Consider the following 12,451-nt stretch of genomic DNA (forward strand, 5'->3'; position numbering starts at 1 on the left):
CAACTGAATTTGACGTTACAAAAGTTCTAAGTATTAATTAATATTTAAATCGGCCTAGATATAAGAATTAGATCCCGTCAAGTATCATTTTTATAGTAATAGAAAAATATTTCACTAGCTGCTAAATAACTCGTAGTCATTCCAAACGTTTGTTCCTAAATATAACTTTTCATTTGTTCCTAAATAAAACTTTTCCCGACTCTTATAGCAATAATATAAGTAAACCTGCTGTTCAAGATAATAACACTAATAATATTAATGTCGGTGAGAACGGTAGGAAAATTAATATAAAAAGTACAAATGTGGATTTACCATTAAAAAACCGATGAAAACAAATTAATCATAACCTAACATTTTTTCCGATCGTAAAAAATAATTCGTTTGATCATTTGAATAACAAAAAGATCTCTCGATGTATTTCGATATTTCAGTAATCGAAATGTTTAACTTACGTGATTTGAGATTATAACATTTCCTGTTAGTCTCGTGTGTATGCAGTAAATGATTGTGTTATTTTTGCAGGTGTGTAAATTTATTGTAAAATTTGTGGACGGTGATTTTTTTTCACAAAATGTGAGTATTGGTTCCGTTGGTTTTATATTTCTGAAACGATAAATAATTGTAACATGAGGCGATAACGCAATCAGTGTATACAAACTACTGTGTAGCCTACATAGTAAGTAGTAGCTTATAATCGTTAACGATTGTTTATAAAAAGACATTTTATATTTTGGTAAAAAACATTTTTTCCTCGTATTTTTGATTCGAGGGTAATTAATGATGTATATGTTCAAATAATTTAATTTTTTTGTGTGATCTTACGCAATAATTCTATCCATTAAAGAATCGAGGAGTATCTGCTTATTTTTAACCCTTTGGCTTCTGACGATCGAGTAAAGTTTTTTGTTTTCCTTTTATAATTTGCATAAATAGGATGCAGTAACACTGTATACACGGTTGGTTTAAAAAAAAAACCGTAGTGCCTCGATATTTAAGTCCTATCACAATTAATTGTGACATCTGGGAGTAAATTCACACCCGGTACAATTGTGATATTTGGTAATTTTTTTAAACCTATTATACTTATCGAGGGGGTTTTGAGTATTGTTTGTTTGTAAATACAAGTAACAATAAATATTTTTATCTTTTAAATTGTAATTGGACAATCTGTTACACAAAGTAATATTAAATTCGGCATGTTACACAAACTTACCGGGTTGTTCTAGTGGTGAATGCGTCTTCCCAAATCAGCTGATTCGGAAGACCAGAGTTCTAGCGTCCACCCCGAGTAAAGGCAGTTACTTTTATACGGATTTGAATACTAGATCGTGGACACCGGTGTTCTTTGGTGGTCAGGTTTCAATTAACCACACATCTCAGGAACGGTCGAACTGAGACTGTACAAGACTACACTTCATTTACACTCATACGTATCCTCATTCTTCCTCTGAAGTAATACCTGACGGTAATTGCCGGAGGCTAAACAGGAAAAAGGAAGGACATGTTACACAATAAAAAAACAAAATAATAGAAAAGTACATACCATAAAATGTCTGTTTGTTGCGTTACTGAAAACTCCTCGGTTATCTAAGTAGGCTTACGTGCATGTCAAAATTAAGAAATTTATAAACCTATAACCAGTTTTAATAATTAAAAATAATAAAACGTTGATAGAATGAATAACTTTAAAAAGCATTCACACATTTTTCAGTAAAAAAGTAAACTACATAAGTTTTTAAAATTAAAAATAACACGAGATAAATATTAATTTTTCACACGTAAGGTAACTTATTATTATGTGAAACTTTTTGAAGCGATTAGATCGTAACGTATGTCAGCAAATGGGATCGGCGAAGGTATGTAAACGTTACTGCTACTCCCGATTCTAGAAATGTTACTTACATCATCGTCGTCTAAAGTTTCTTGAAATTGTCGTTTCCTGAACCCGTGAATCAAGTATTCAGATATTGCCAAACAAAAAAACAAGAGATCTAGAATATTTTTTAAAAGTGAATTTTTTTACATTCAAGGCGGTACCTCGTCCAACTATTAACAATAGCTAGATCAAAAAGGTGTAGCACATCTTTTAAAGTCCGTTTTTAGTTTTTATAAAATACCGGTATTATTTGACGAGCCGATCACATAAATCTACACCCCCCCCCCCCCAACCTCAACTTTTTTCATTTTACGTATTTATTATATCACGGCGTGGAACAGTAATGTACTGTTTAGTGATTTGGTTTGTGTGTCATTTCTCCCACCACCACCCCATTCGTGCCAGAATTATAGCATAATAAAATTTTTAATGAAATATTTGGATCTTATAAGGGGAAGGCACATCTGTTCGAATCAAGACTTCATTTCTTTTTTTTTTTTAATTTTAATATATTGATTTATTAATAACCTGTGATTGTAAACACAAAATTTAACAATAAATAATAATTCAATATTAACAACACAAAAAAAAAGTAAAAAAATTTACGGTTATGAAGTCTGATTCGAACCGAGTGCGCACGGTTACGAATCTGACACGTCCGCACTTACACCATATATCTACTTCAGCGAATTGTAACAAAATTAATATATAAACTAATATAAAATGCTAAGGGAATTTTTAGTAGCAAATATGTGTATGTGTAATTTAATAGGTGTACAAGGAACTCATGTGGTGTCCACATCAAATTTTTTTATGACGTAAAACTTTGACCAATTTTCTAGATTATTAGACATAATGTTTCTGGAAAAATAGTAATTTAAAAAATATGTACCATGTGAACACAATTTATGCGTAAAAAATACAAAAATTCTCAACAAAATTGAGAATGAACAACATTTATTTTTGTTTTCAAACTTTGACATGACCAAACACTATTTTCAAGTTTTTAATTTTCTCGGATTTAACAATACAGCTAGAGCAGCTATAACTTTAACAACAAAATATATAATAGATTGATCAAAATAAATCTAAAAACATTTTTTTTTAAAGTTTTTTTGTGCCTTACGGAGACATTAAAAATTTGTTTTTTTTTTTATAAAAAAAAATAATGGTTTAAAATAAATTGTAAATATTGTGAAGAAAAAAATTATTCTAACTCTCTCAGGCCCAATTTCAGACAGATGATTGTGCCAGTATTCTTATAACTCTGGACCCTGTCGCCGATTGATTTTCTTCAAACTTTGTAGACAGGAACTACCGCCTTTAAGGAGAAAACTTTTTTGCAAAAATTGGAAAAGAGGTGAGGGTGTTCTGGCAAAATAAAATTGCATACTCTTCTTGGGACACTTTAGCAAAAACCTTTACTTACCCGTCTAGATAGCGCTATAGCTGTAGAAGGGAAAGTATTGCGATCGGTCTGATTTGAGCATATAACGTTTTCACCAGATCTTCACCTTTTCACACCTAAGGAACCCGAAAAACCCGATGGAAATTTTCCGGATGTTCGCATATACTTGTGTGTGTTCGGGTGTCATCCTCTAAATCACCTTATATCTCCAGAACTACTTGATCGATTTTAGCCAATCTTGGTCAGAGTACTTTTACGTATGGGGTATTGATTTCGTTAAATTTAAAAAAAAAAGATCAAGGGAGTGAGACTGTAGAGCAAGGTCACCCTCAGTATCTCGAGATTTCGCCTAATTGTCGTCTTTTTCTTAGGCGTATTTGTTAACGATTAAAAAATAACAATATTTGAAAAAAAGGTTTTTTTGCAAAATCGTACCCCTACCCCAAAAAATGCTATAAATTAGTGGCGAGTGGGCATACTGGGTCGGTAGTATCCCTTGTCACCACAAGGAGCGTTAGTGTAACACTGACGTACAGCTGGTGTGACGTCAAAGGTGAGCGATAGAATTAACCATGATGAAAGTAACAAGTTGTAGCATTGCGCACAGTATTCGGCGCGCATGCGTATACGCTCATCCCAAAATCTCATTTTCTACCGGGTTATTTGAACATATAAGTAAGGAATTTTGGGACAAAAGTTTTTAGTTGTACAAAAATTTTACAAAATTTTAAATACATGATAATGATTAAACGAGCTAACAATAGAATATTTATTAAATATAATAAAAAATTTTTTTTTAATAATCCTTAATAAAAATAAATATTTTAAACAAGTCTATTGATTCTTAAGAGTATTGAAATTGATTGTTAATTAAGATAAAATTCAAAATAATGAATGAAAACATAAACAAACAAACAGGGGACACATCTTATGAAGTGCAACTTCAAAATTTTATAACTAAAGATCTGATATTATTTATTTTGGTCAATCTTCGGAATTGATGATTTTTTAGTTTAATTAAAAATATTATCACAAAACACTCTTTGAAAGAAATTGCTTTTAATAATCTAATTTACACGGGAAAATGAGATATTACTTATTTTTTTACGGATACCAAAATGAATATTACTTTATAATACTGAAATAAAAAGTTGTTGTTTAGTGAAAAATAATTTTATATTCAATAAACATATTTTTCTAATGAGTCAAATGAAATGCAAGGGATTTTCGAGGTAAACCATTTTAAACCGCGTGCAATAAAGAGAACAATTGTTCTGCATTCAGGTTTGATATCTTAATCCGTTTTGTTTTACAACTCTAACTCGTTTTTTTACCTGGACAAAACAGAAAAGAATTTTCTCTCTGAAGTCACAATTCTGTTTTAGCTTTTACACGGATAGTTTGTCTCTGAATTTTCTCGATTTTATAACTACTCGCTTTTAAACAGTGTTTTTTTTTTTTATACAAATTTATTCTGATGCAAATGTAAATATGCCGTCGTGTTATTTCCCCAATTGTTTGAGCAGAACTGATTCGCCAGCGAAAAAGAACGTGAAATATTTTCCGTTCCCGGAGAATGAAGCATTACAAAGTGTGTGGCTACAAAAATGCGGAAAATCACGTGATAATATAAAAATTGAACATGGTAAGTTCGAAAGTGTGTTTTTTATCTGAATTTAAATTTTGATGAAATAAATACGATTAAATTTCGAATTCAAATGCCTGTATGGGAAAAATGAAAAGAATATATTACTGGCTAATCGATCAATGGAATGAAATTTTCTCTGAACTTATTGACTTCATCTTCAATTGTTATTAAATTTTAAGTTCTAAAATTAATTATTCTAAAAAATTATATGATTTATACAAATTAAATGTTTGCATAGATGAATTGTCCCCTCCCGCCTTGATAATTCTGCCCTTAATCACAATGATGTCTTGCTTCTGTTTGTGCGCCAACCGCATAAACGAATTTAAACATCATGGCGGGAAAAGGATTTTGGGACGAGCCACTGCGCAACGCTGGGTGTCCGACACCTTGTTACTTTCAACATGGAATTAACACGTTCCGTACACTTGTGACTCGTGACAGGACGGTGAGGAGCCACGAACTAGCCCGAAATAAGCCGATCGCTTGGTCGAGTTCTCTCGTAGTCGAGCCACGCGCGTATTTCAAATTCAACTTCTAATAAAGAAATTACGACTTGAACGTGAATTAAATTGACGGCTTTTTGTTTATAATTTTAACATTTAAATAATTATTAATTATTCATAATTTTTAGTTATACTTATTTACAATTATTTTTGAATAAAAAATAAATATTTGATTAATTATAAATGTATTATCTACTTCATTCAAGTGATGGGGAAACTACAATAAAAAATTTAATTGTTTCCACATACTCAACATTGTAATCGAAACTATTTTTTTTTTCAAAAATCTTTTGTCAAACGTAATTGGTTTCTCAAAAAGCATATTTAATCTTAATTTGATAAAATTTTTTTAATAAAAAATTTTGTTCTAAAAATATGTCGTCTAAGTATTCAATTACATGGTTATATACGAATTTTGTATATTTTTTTAATTAAATGGTTTAAATAATTGTTTTTCTGACAAAAATAAATTTAAGGAATTTATGAAACGGCTGCTTTAATTTCGATCGATTAATATGTTAAAAAAAATAATAATTCGTAATTCTATTAGGCCGAAAAAGTTTTCGCTGTTTTTATTTAGAATTTAATGCTGGGAAACGAGAACTTTTCAACGTCCTAATAGATTAATAATTATTAATGAAATAAATAACAAAGTTTTATTGATTTTTGTCCGCCATTTTGAATTTTGAAAAACGAATATAAAATTCCTAATATACGACTTGAAAAACCCTTGTATAACGAATTTCATTAAAAAACAATGCATTTTTTGCCTACCATTTTGAATTAAAAAAACTTATTTAAAATTCGTAATAAGCGAATCAAAAAATCCATCGGTACAAATTTTTGTCGAAAATGGACTATCAGAAAAACGTATTGGGTGAAAGGGTTAATGAAATAACGTCTACATCAATCTTTTGTAGATATGCCGTTTACTGTACTATGCTGTACACTACATGAAGTATTTATTTATCTTGCCCGTTCTTGACTCCGGCAACAAGAACCGTGGTTAGAGGCAATAAAACGTTTTTGAAATATTTTCTTATTTTTTCCAAAAAATTATGGCATATTCTTGTAAAAACTTTTTTTTATTATACAGTACTTTATCGATAAAAAAATCGACATTAGTTTTCATTTGTGTTTTTTTTTTTTGATAACACACTTTTATTAAGAATAAACCGGTAAATACATTTAAAAATCAAATAAGAAAAATTTCAATAATAATCATTATTCAGATTCATTATTCTGGTCATAATCGCTATCATCATTACTAAACGGTTCACTCTCATTTTCAGAGTCAGGTTGCATCAAAGCTAATGCAAGTAACTTCTTTTCTCGTGAAGACATAATCTTATTTTATCTTTCTTTCTTTTTTTTTCCTCTTTAGCCTCCGGTAACTACCGTTCAGATAATACTTCAGAAGATAAATGAGGATGATATGTGTGAGTGTAAATGAAGTGTAGTCTTATACAGTCTCAGTTCGACCGTTCCTGAGATGTGCGGTTAATTGAAACCCGACCACCAAAGAACACCGGTATCCACGATCTAGTACTCAAATCCGTGTAAAAATAACCGACTTTACTAGGACTTGAACGCTGGAACTCTTGACTTCCAAATCGGCCGATTTGGGAAGACGCGTTCACCGCTAGACCAACTCAGTTGTTTTAATCTTATTTTATCTAAAGAACAAAACCGACGCTGACTAACTACATCGATGGTTATACGCAAACTGAGGAGCAGCATTGCAACACCAAAATTATTGATCGAACGATCTGACAAGAATCAACATGTCTGTATTCAATGACCTTATACGAGCCATGAAGTCTTCTAACGTGCATGAAGGATTATGTCTGCGTGTTTTTGTTATTGACTCTTGAGAGCAAGAGCAGCATAAATATATAACTTCATAACATAAAATCTGGTCTTGGCGCTACGCTCAAGAATATGTTGCGCAAAGAAACGGCTATTGACCCCATGGTCAAGAACACAATAATCGATAAAATTAAGAAAAAATTAACACTATATACCTATTATTATAAGAAAAAACAAATAAAACAACACCGTTTTTTATTAAGTTATACCAAGAATTACCCCCGGTCACTAGTAAATTAAATTTTTGACCTTGTGGCCAAGAAACGTAAAGAACGTGTTAAATAAATTAATTTATTTTTTAACTCCGGGACCACCGTTAGGTATTACTTCAGGGGATGACATGAATACCAATTTTTGTAGCGTGTGAAAATGCCATGGCTGACCGGGATTCGAACCCGGGACCTCCGGGCGAAAGGCCGAGACGCTACCACTCGTGCCACGGAGGCCGGCAAATGAATAATGTAAATTGTAAAAAAGTAATTCGTCCTGCTAGATCAGGAACTCGATACCCGGTGCGTTAAGCCTTGCGGCTACACCTTTCTGCCGACCGCACTAACGAAATTTGTTCTATTTAATTTGTAAAATTACATTAGTTTAGTTAGTGCCGACCGTCGCCGCTACTACTGGCACACCCACTCGAATTAAATACGGTATGTGCGCGCGCTTTAGTTAGAATCGTCGAATTAAATAAACGAAATTTATTTTATTTAAATAAAATGATAAATATTTTAGCTTTATCGTTGTATTTTTAAACAATTTTAAAAAGTTACGGTTTTTGTAATTTATTGTCATCGTTTGTGAATTATTTTCTTAAAAATTATTTCAGATTTTTCACGATCAAAATATATTTTATTAGGCAATAAAGTCGCTGAAATAAGATAATACCCTCCACTGATCGGGTTACTTCAAAATTTAAAAAAGAAATTGAAAAAGTTATTTTCGCCCGGTTATAAATATTGATACCCTTTACATGGTAAATCGGAGCACGACCAGTAGAAGAGCCATATATTATTACAGGACAAATCCTAACCACAATTTACTTTTCATTTTTTATTACTTATCCCATGTCTGCAAGGATATGAGATAAATTATAAGCTATAAGTTAATAAGCTCAAAGCAATATAACTTGAAATTATAGGAAAGTTATAGCTTATGGACCGGCTCTGGACCTTCTTAGGCGTGTCCTACTTTAAATCCAAAATGGCAGCTTCAAAGTCGGCTCCTTCTAGGAATAAACTATTTTAGACAGCTCTATAGCTCTAGAAGAAAAAGTATCGTAATCGGTCCGTTTAGGCATATGCGGTTTTCACTGGATCTAGCCGTTTTGACACCTAAAGAACCCAAAAAAATAAAAAAACCGGATGTAAATTTTCCGGATGTTAATGTTCGTATGTACGGGTGTGTGTTCAGTGTCGGCCTCTAAATAAACTTACGAAATACCGGGCCGATTTAGACTTATCTCGGTCACATTACTTCCATATTTTGGGCATTGATGCTATTAGATTTTAAACGTAAAAGGCCAAAGGGCTGAGGCTGTAGAGCTAGGTCACCCTCAGTAACTCGAGATTTCGCCTAATTAAGGTCATGTTTTTCTAAGGCGCAATTTGTTAACGATTAAAAAATAACAATTTTTGCAACATCCCACCCCACCCCACCATAAAAAAATGTTCTAAACTACTTACTGCTGTGTTGTGACATCACAGGTGAGCGGTATAATTCAATAAACGAATGATATTTAAACTGTAAACTCGATCTTACAGGGTCTCGGAACTCGATCGCCCGGAAAATGCCATGCCTGATCGGAATGCGAAGCCGAGACCTCCGAATGAAAGGCCTAGACGCTACTACTCGCGCCACGGAGGTCGGCCTGCTGTAAACGTGCTTGAAGTATTTACATTTTCAGTAAGTTTATCTAAGTACTCCTGAAATGGGATAATCTGAGTGGTTAGTTCACAAGGTCAACAGAAACCTTGGAAGATATTTTCAGAATAAAAATTATTCCAGCTCTTTTGCAGTAATCTGAGCACTTCATTAGTGCCTGCGCATTTTTCACAGTGTGACTGATAGCACGCACGTTTCATTTTCTATATCAAAATACCATGGTTGAAAGGAAAATTTTATAATCAAATTTCATTTCAGAGCAGATAACATGGGTTTTACATTTTGGTGTGTGTGTGTGTGAGAAACCTGACCCACCAGCCATAAGAAAAAAATTACGTGTTAAATCAGCCCACCGGGTTGGTCTAGTGGTGAACGCGTCTTCCCAAATCAGCTGATTTGGAAGTCAAGAGTTCCAGCGTTCAAGTCCTAGTAAAGTCGGTTATTTTTACACGGATTTGAATACTAAATCGTGGATACCGGTGTTCTTTCAATTAACCACACATTTCAGGAACGGTCTACCTGAGTAGGACACTACAGTTCATATTTACACTCATACATATCAAACTCATTCATGCTCTGAAGTATTATCTGTAAGGTAATTACCGGTGGCTAAACAGGAAAAAGAAAAGAAAGGTTATATATGCTGACGATGTAGGCGTAATTAATTATCTTTTCTATAAAGGAGCGGATATTAATAAACTTACTAAACACCAGGATGAGTTACGACTTTCTGTACAACTTTTGAAGAGTAGTATACCAAAATATTTAGCGGTAAATTAATCCAGAATCAATAAGTACTTTGCTGTAAAACATTTTTAAACTATAATCTATAACTATTTTTTAACTCTAATGTGAACAAAAGCATTATTTTTTTGATATTTGTAACGCTGCGGATATTTTGATATGATTGATTGATGATGGTTTGTATTGATGCTGTAGGTCAACGCTGCTTCTTGTCGTAAGGATGTATCTAGTTATATCAACTTCTTCTTTCTTTCCTGTTTAGCCTCCGGTAACTACCGTTCAGATAATACTTCAGAGGATGAATGAGGATGATATGTATGAGTGTAAATGAAGTGTAGTCTTGTACAGTCTCAATTCGGCTATTTCTGAGATGTGTGGTTAATTGAAAAAACCAAACCACCAAAGAACACCGGTATCCACGATCTAGTATTTAAATCCGTATAAAAATAACTGACTTTACTAGGATTTGAACGCTGGAACTCTCGACTTGCAAATCAGCTGATTTGGGAAGACGCGTTCACCACTAGACCAACCCGGTGGGTCAGTTACATCAACTTAGGTGTATATTATGATGTGTTGCATCATAGCAATTATGGAGTAATTGCTATGATTGTCTCTCTCTCTCTCTCTCTCTCTCTCTCTCTCTCTCTCTCTCTCTCTCTCTCTCTCTCTCTCTCTCTCTCTCTCTCTCTCTCTCTCTCTCTCTCTCTCTCTCTCTCTCTCTCTCTCTCTCTCTCTCTCTCTGTGTGTGTGTGTGTGTGTGTGTGTGTGGGCGATCTTCCCGCTCCTGAAGTAATGCTTCTTTAAACTTCTGATAACTGCCGCAATTATGCGCCGATCACTTTTAAATTGTTTCCTAAAAATTACTCGACAAAAAATCTCGGTCTAGTTCGTTAACGGCCAAAATGCGACCAAGGGATGGAAACGGATGGCTTTAATAAAAAATCGCTATAACTTTCTTATTAAGTAAAATATCGAATTTGTTTAAATTTCTTACTATTCTTTGGATAAGGGCCTAAAACTTATCTAAGGAACGTTTTTGCTATAACCAAACATTGGCCCGGCGGATGAAAAAAATGGGGTTTCGAAGACAAAAAAAACCGTACCTACCTTAATAGGCACAGTATCGAATCGGTTTAAGATGGTCGTTAGTCCTCTAAAAATTCCATAAAACTTTTTTTTTTAACAATTTTTTGTATGACCAACCATTAAGGCAAGGAATGACCAAAATATCGCTGTAATTGTAAGAATATGGGGCTTGTCGTAACCTGAACACGTGAAACTTTTTCACACGCAGCCGTTATCGTATTTAGTAAATTTGAAGTTTTTGTTAACTTTAAGGCGGAAATCTTTTTTATCCCCTACTTAGCACCGGTGAAATCTACCTCCGCCTTCCGGCGTGCCAAAAAGGATTTTTTTAATTTTATCGTAATCAAATTCCTCAAATGTATTAAAAAGTAAAAAATACTGTAAAAAAGTGTTAAAAAAAGAAAGAAAATCACAAACAAATGTTACTTAAGTAAAACATTAAAATTTTGTATAATTATTTTATTTTATTTCGTATATGCACATTTATTCAATAAAATTTAAATAAAGAAAGAAGTTTTTCAAATTTAAATGGGTTAAAATCCTAATTTTTCATTAGTAATATGGCATTAAAAAAAAAGAAAGAAAGAAAATAAAAGCAGTGTTAAAAATCGAACAAACAAGGTATTTAAAATTTAAATGGATTAAAATACGTAATTTTTCATTAGTGGTACGGTATTTAAAAAAAAGAGACAGAATTAAAAACTAAGAAGGTATTTGAAATTTAAATGGATTGAAATAATAATATTTCATCAGTGATACGGTATTTAAAAATTAAAGAGACAGAATTAAAAACCAAACAAACTAAGAGGTATTTAAAATTTAAATGTCCACCTACGATTTAATAAATTATAAAAAAGATTAAAAAGAGAGACGAAGGTAAATATTTAATTAATAATTTTTATCCTATTTTACAATAATATTTATTTTTCATTTTAATTATATTTATTGATAATATCAAAAATAAATAAAAAAATAATATTATTATTATTAAATTAAAAATTATTAAAAATAATTAATTATTGATAATATAAAAAAATAATAAATAAATAAAACGATGTCGTACGTTTAAAAGATACTAGCAGACCCGGCAATGCTTCGCTATTGCTACGTATATATATATATATATATATATATATAGAAAGAGAGAGAGAGAGAGAGAGAGAGAGAAAGAGAAAGAGAGAGAGTTTTTAAATGAACACAATTGAAAATTTGATAAAAAAATAAAAAACTGAACATCAAAAATTTTAACTTACACTTATTCTCCTTTTCCAATTTCTCTCTTTCATCCTTCTCCCAGTTTCTTTTTTACCCTTTCCGTTTTCCCCATTTTCTTTCCACCTTTTCCCCGTTTTCCATTTTTCCCCTTTGCCCGCGCGTAAATCGGTCCATTAGTTTTTTGGTCTTTACCGGACACACATACGAACATGCCT

The 12,451-nt window shown here is 32.2% G+C and overlaps 1 protein-coding gene across 3 annotated transcripts in view; it reads left to right on the forward strand.

Moving 5' to 3' along the window:
- Positions 1-483: 483 nt before the first annotated feature.
- LOC142320367 (uncharacterized) overlaps positions 484-12,451 on the forward strand; it is a 53,648-nt gene continuing 41,680 nt past the window's right edge. For all 3 annotated transcript variants that reach the window (XR_012755360.1, XM_075358072.1, XM_075358073.1), the window contains exon 1: positions 484-573. Coding sequence is in view for 1 of the 3 variants with exons in the window: in XM_075358073.1 (XP_075214188.1) it covers positions 502-573 (72 nt within the window). In the remaining 2 variants the exon portion in view is untranslated. The remainder of the gene's footprint in view (positions 574-12,451) is intronic.

The sequence above is a fragment of the Lycorma delicatula genome, chromosome 2 (assembly GCF_047948215.1).
Source record: "Lycorma delicatula isolate Av1 chromosome 2, ASM4794821v1, whole genome shotgun sequence".
Taxonomy (NCBI): Eukaryota; Metazoa; Arthropoda; class Insecta; order Hemiptera; family Fulgoridae; genus Lycorma; species Lycorma delicatula.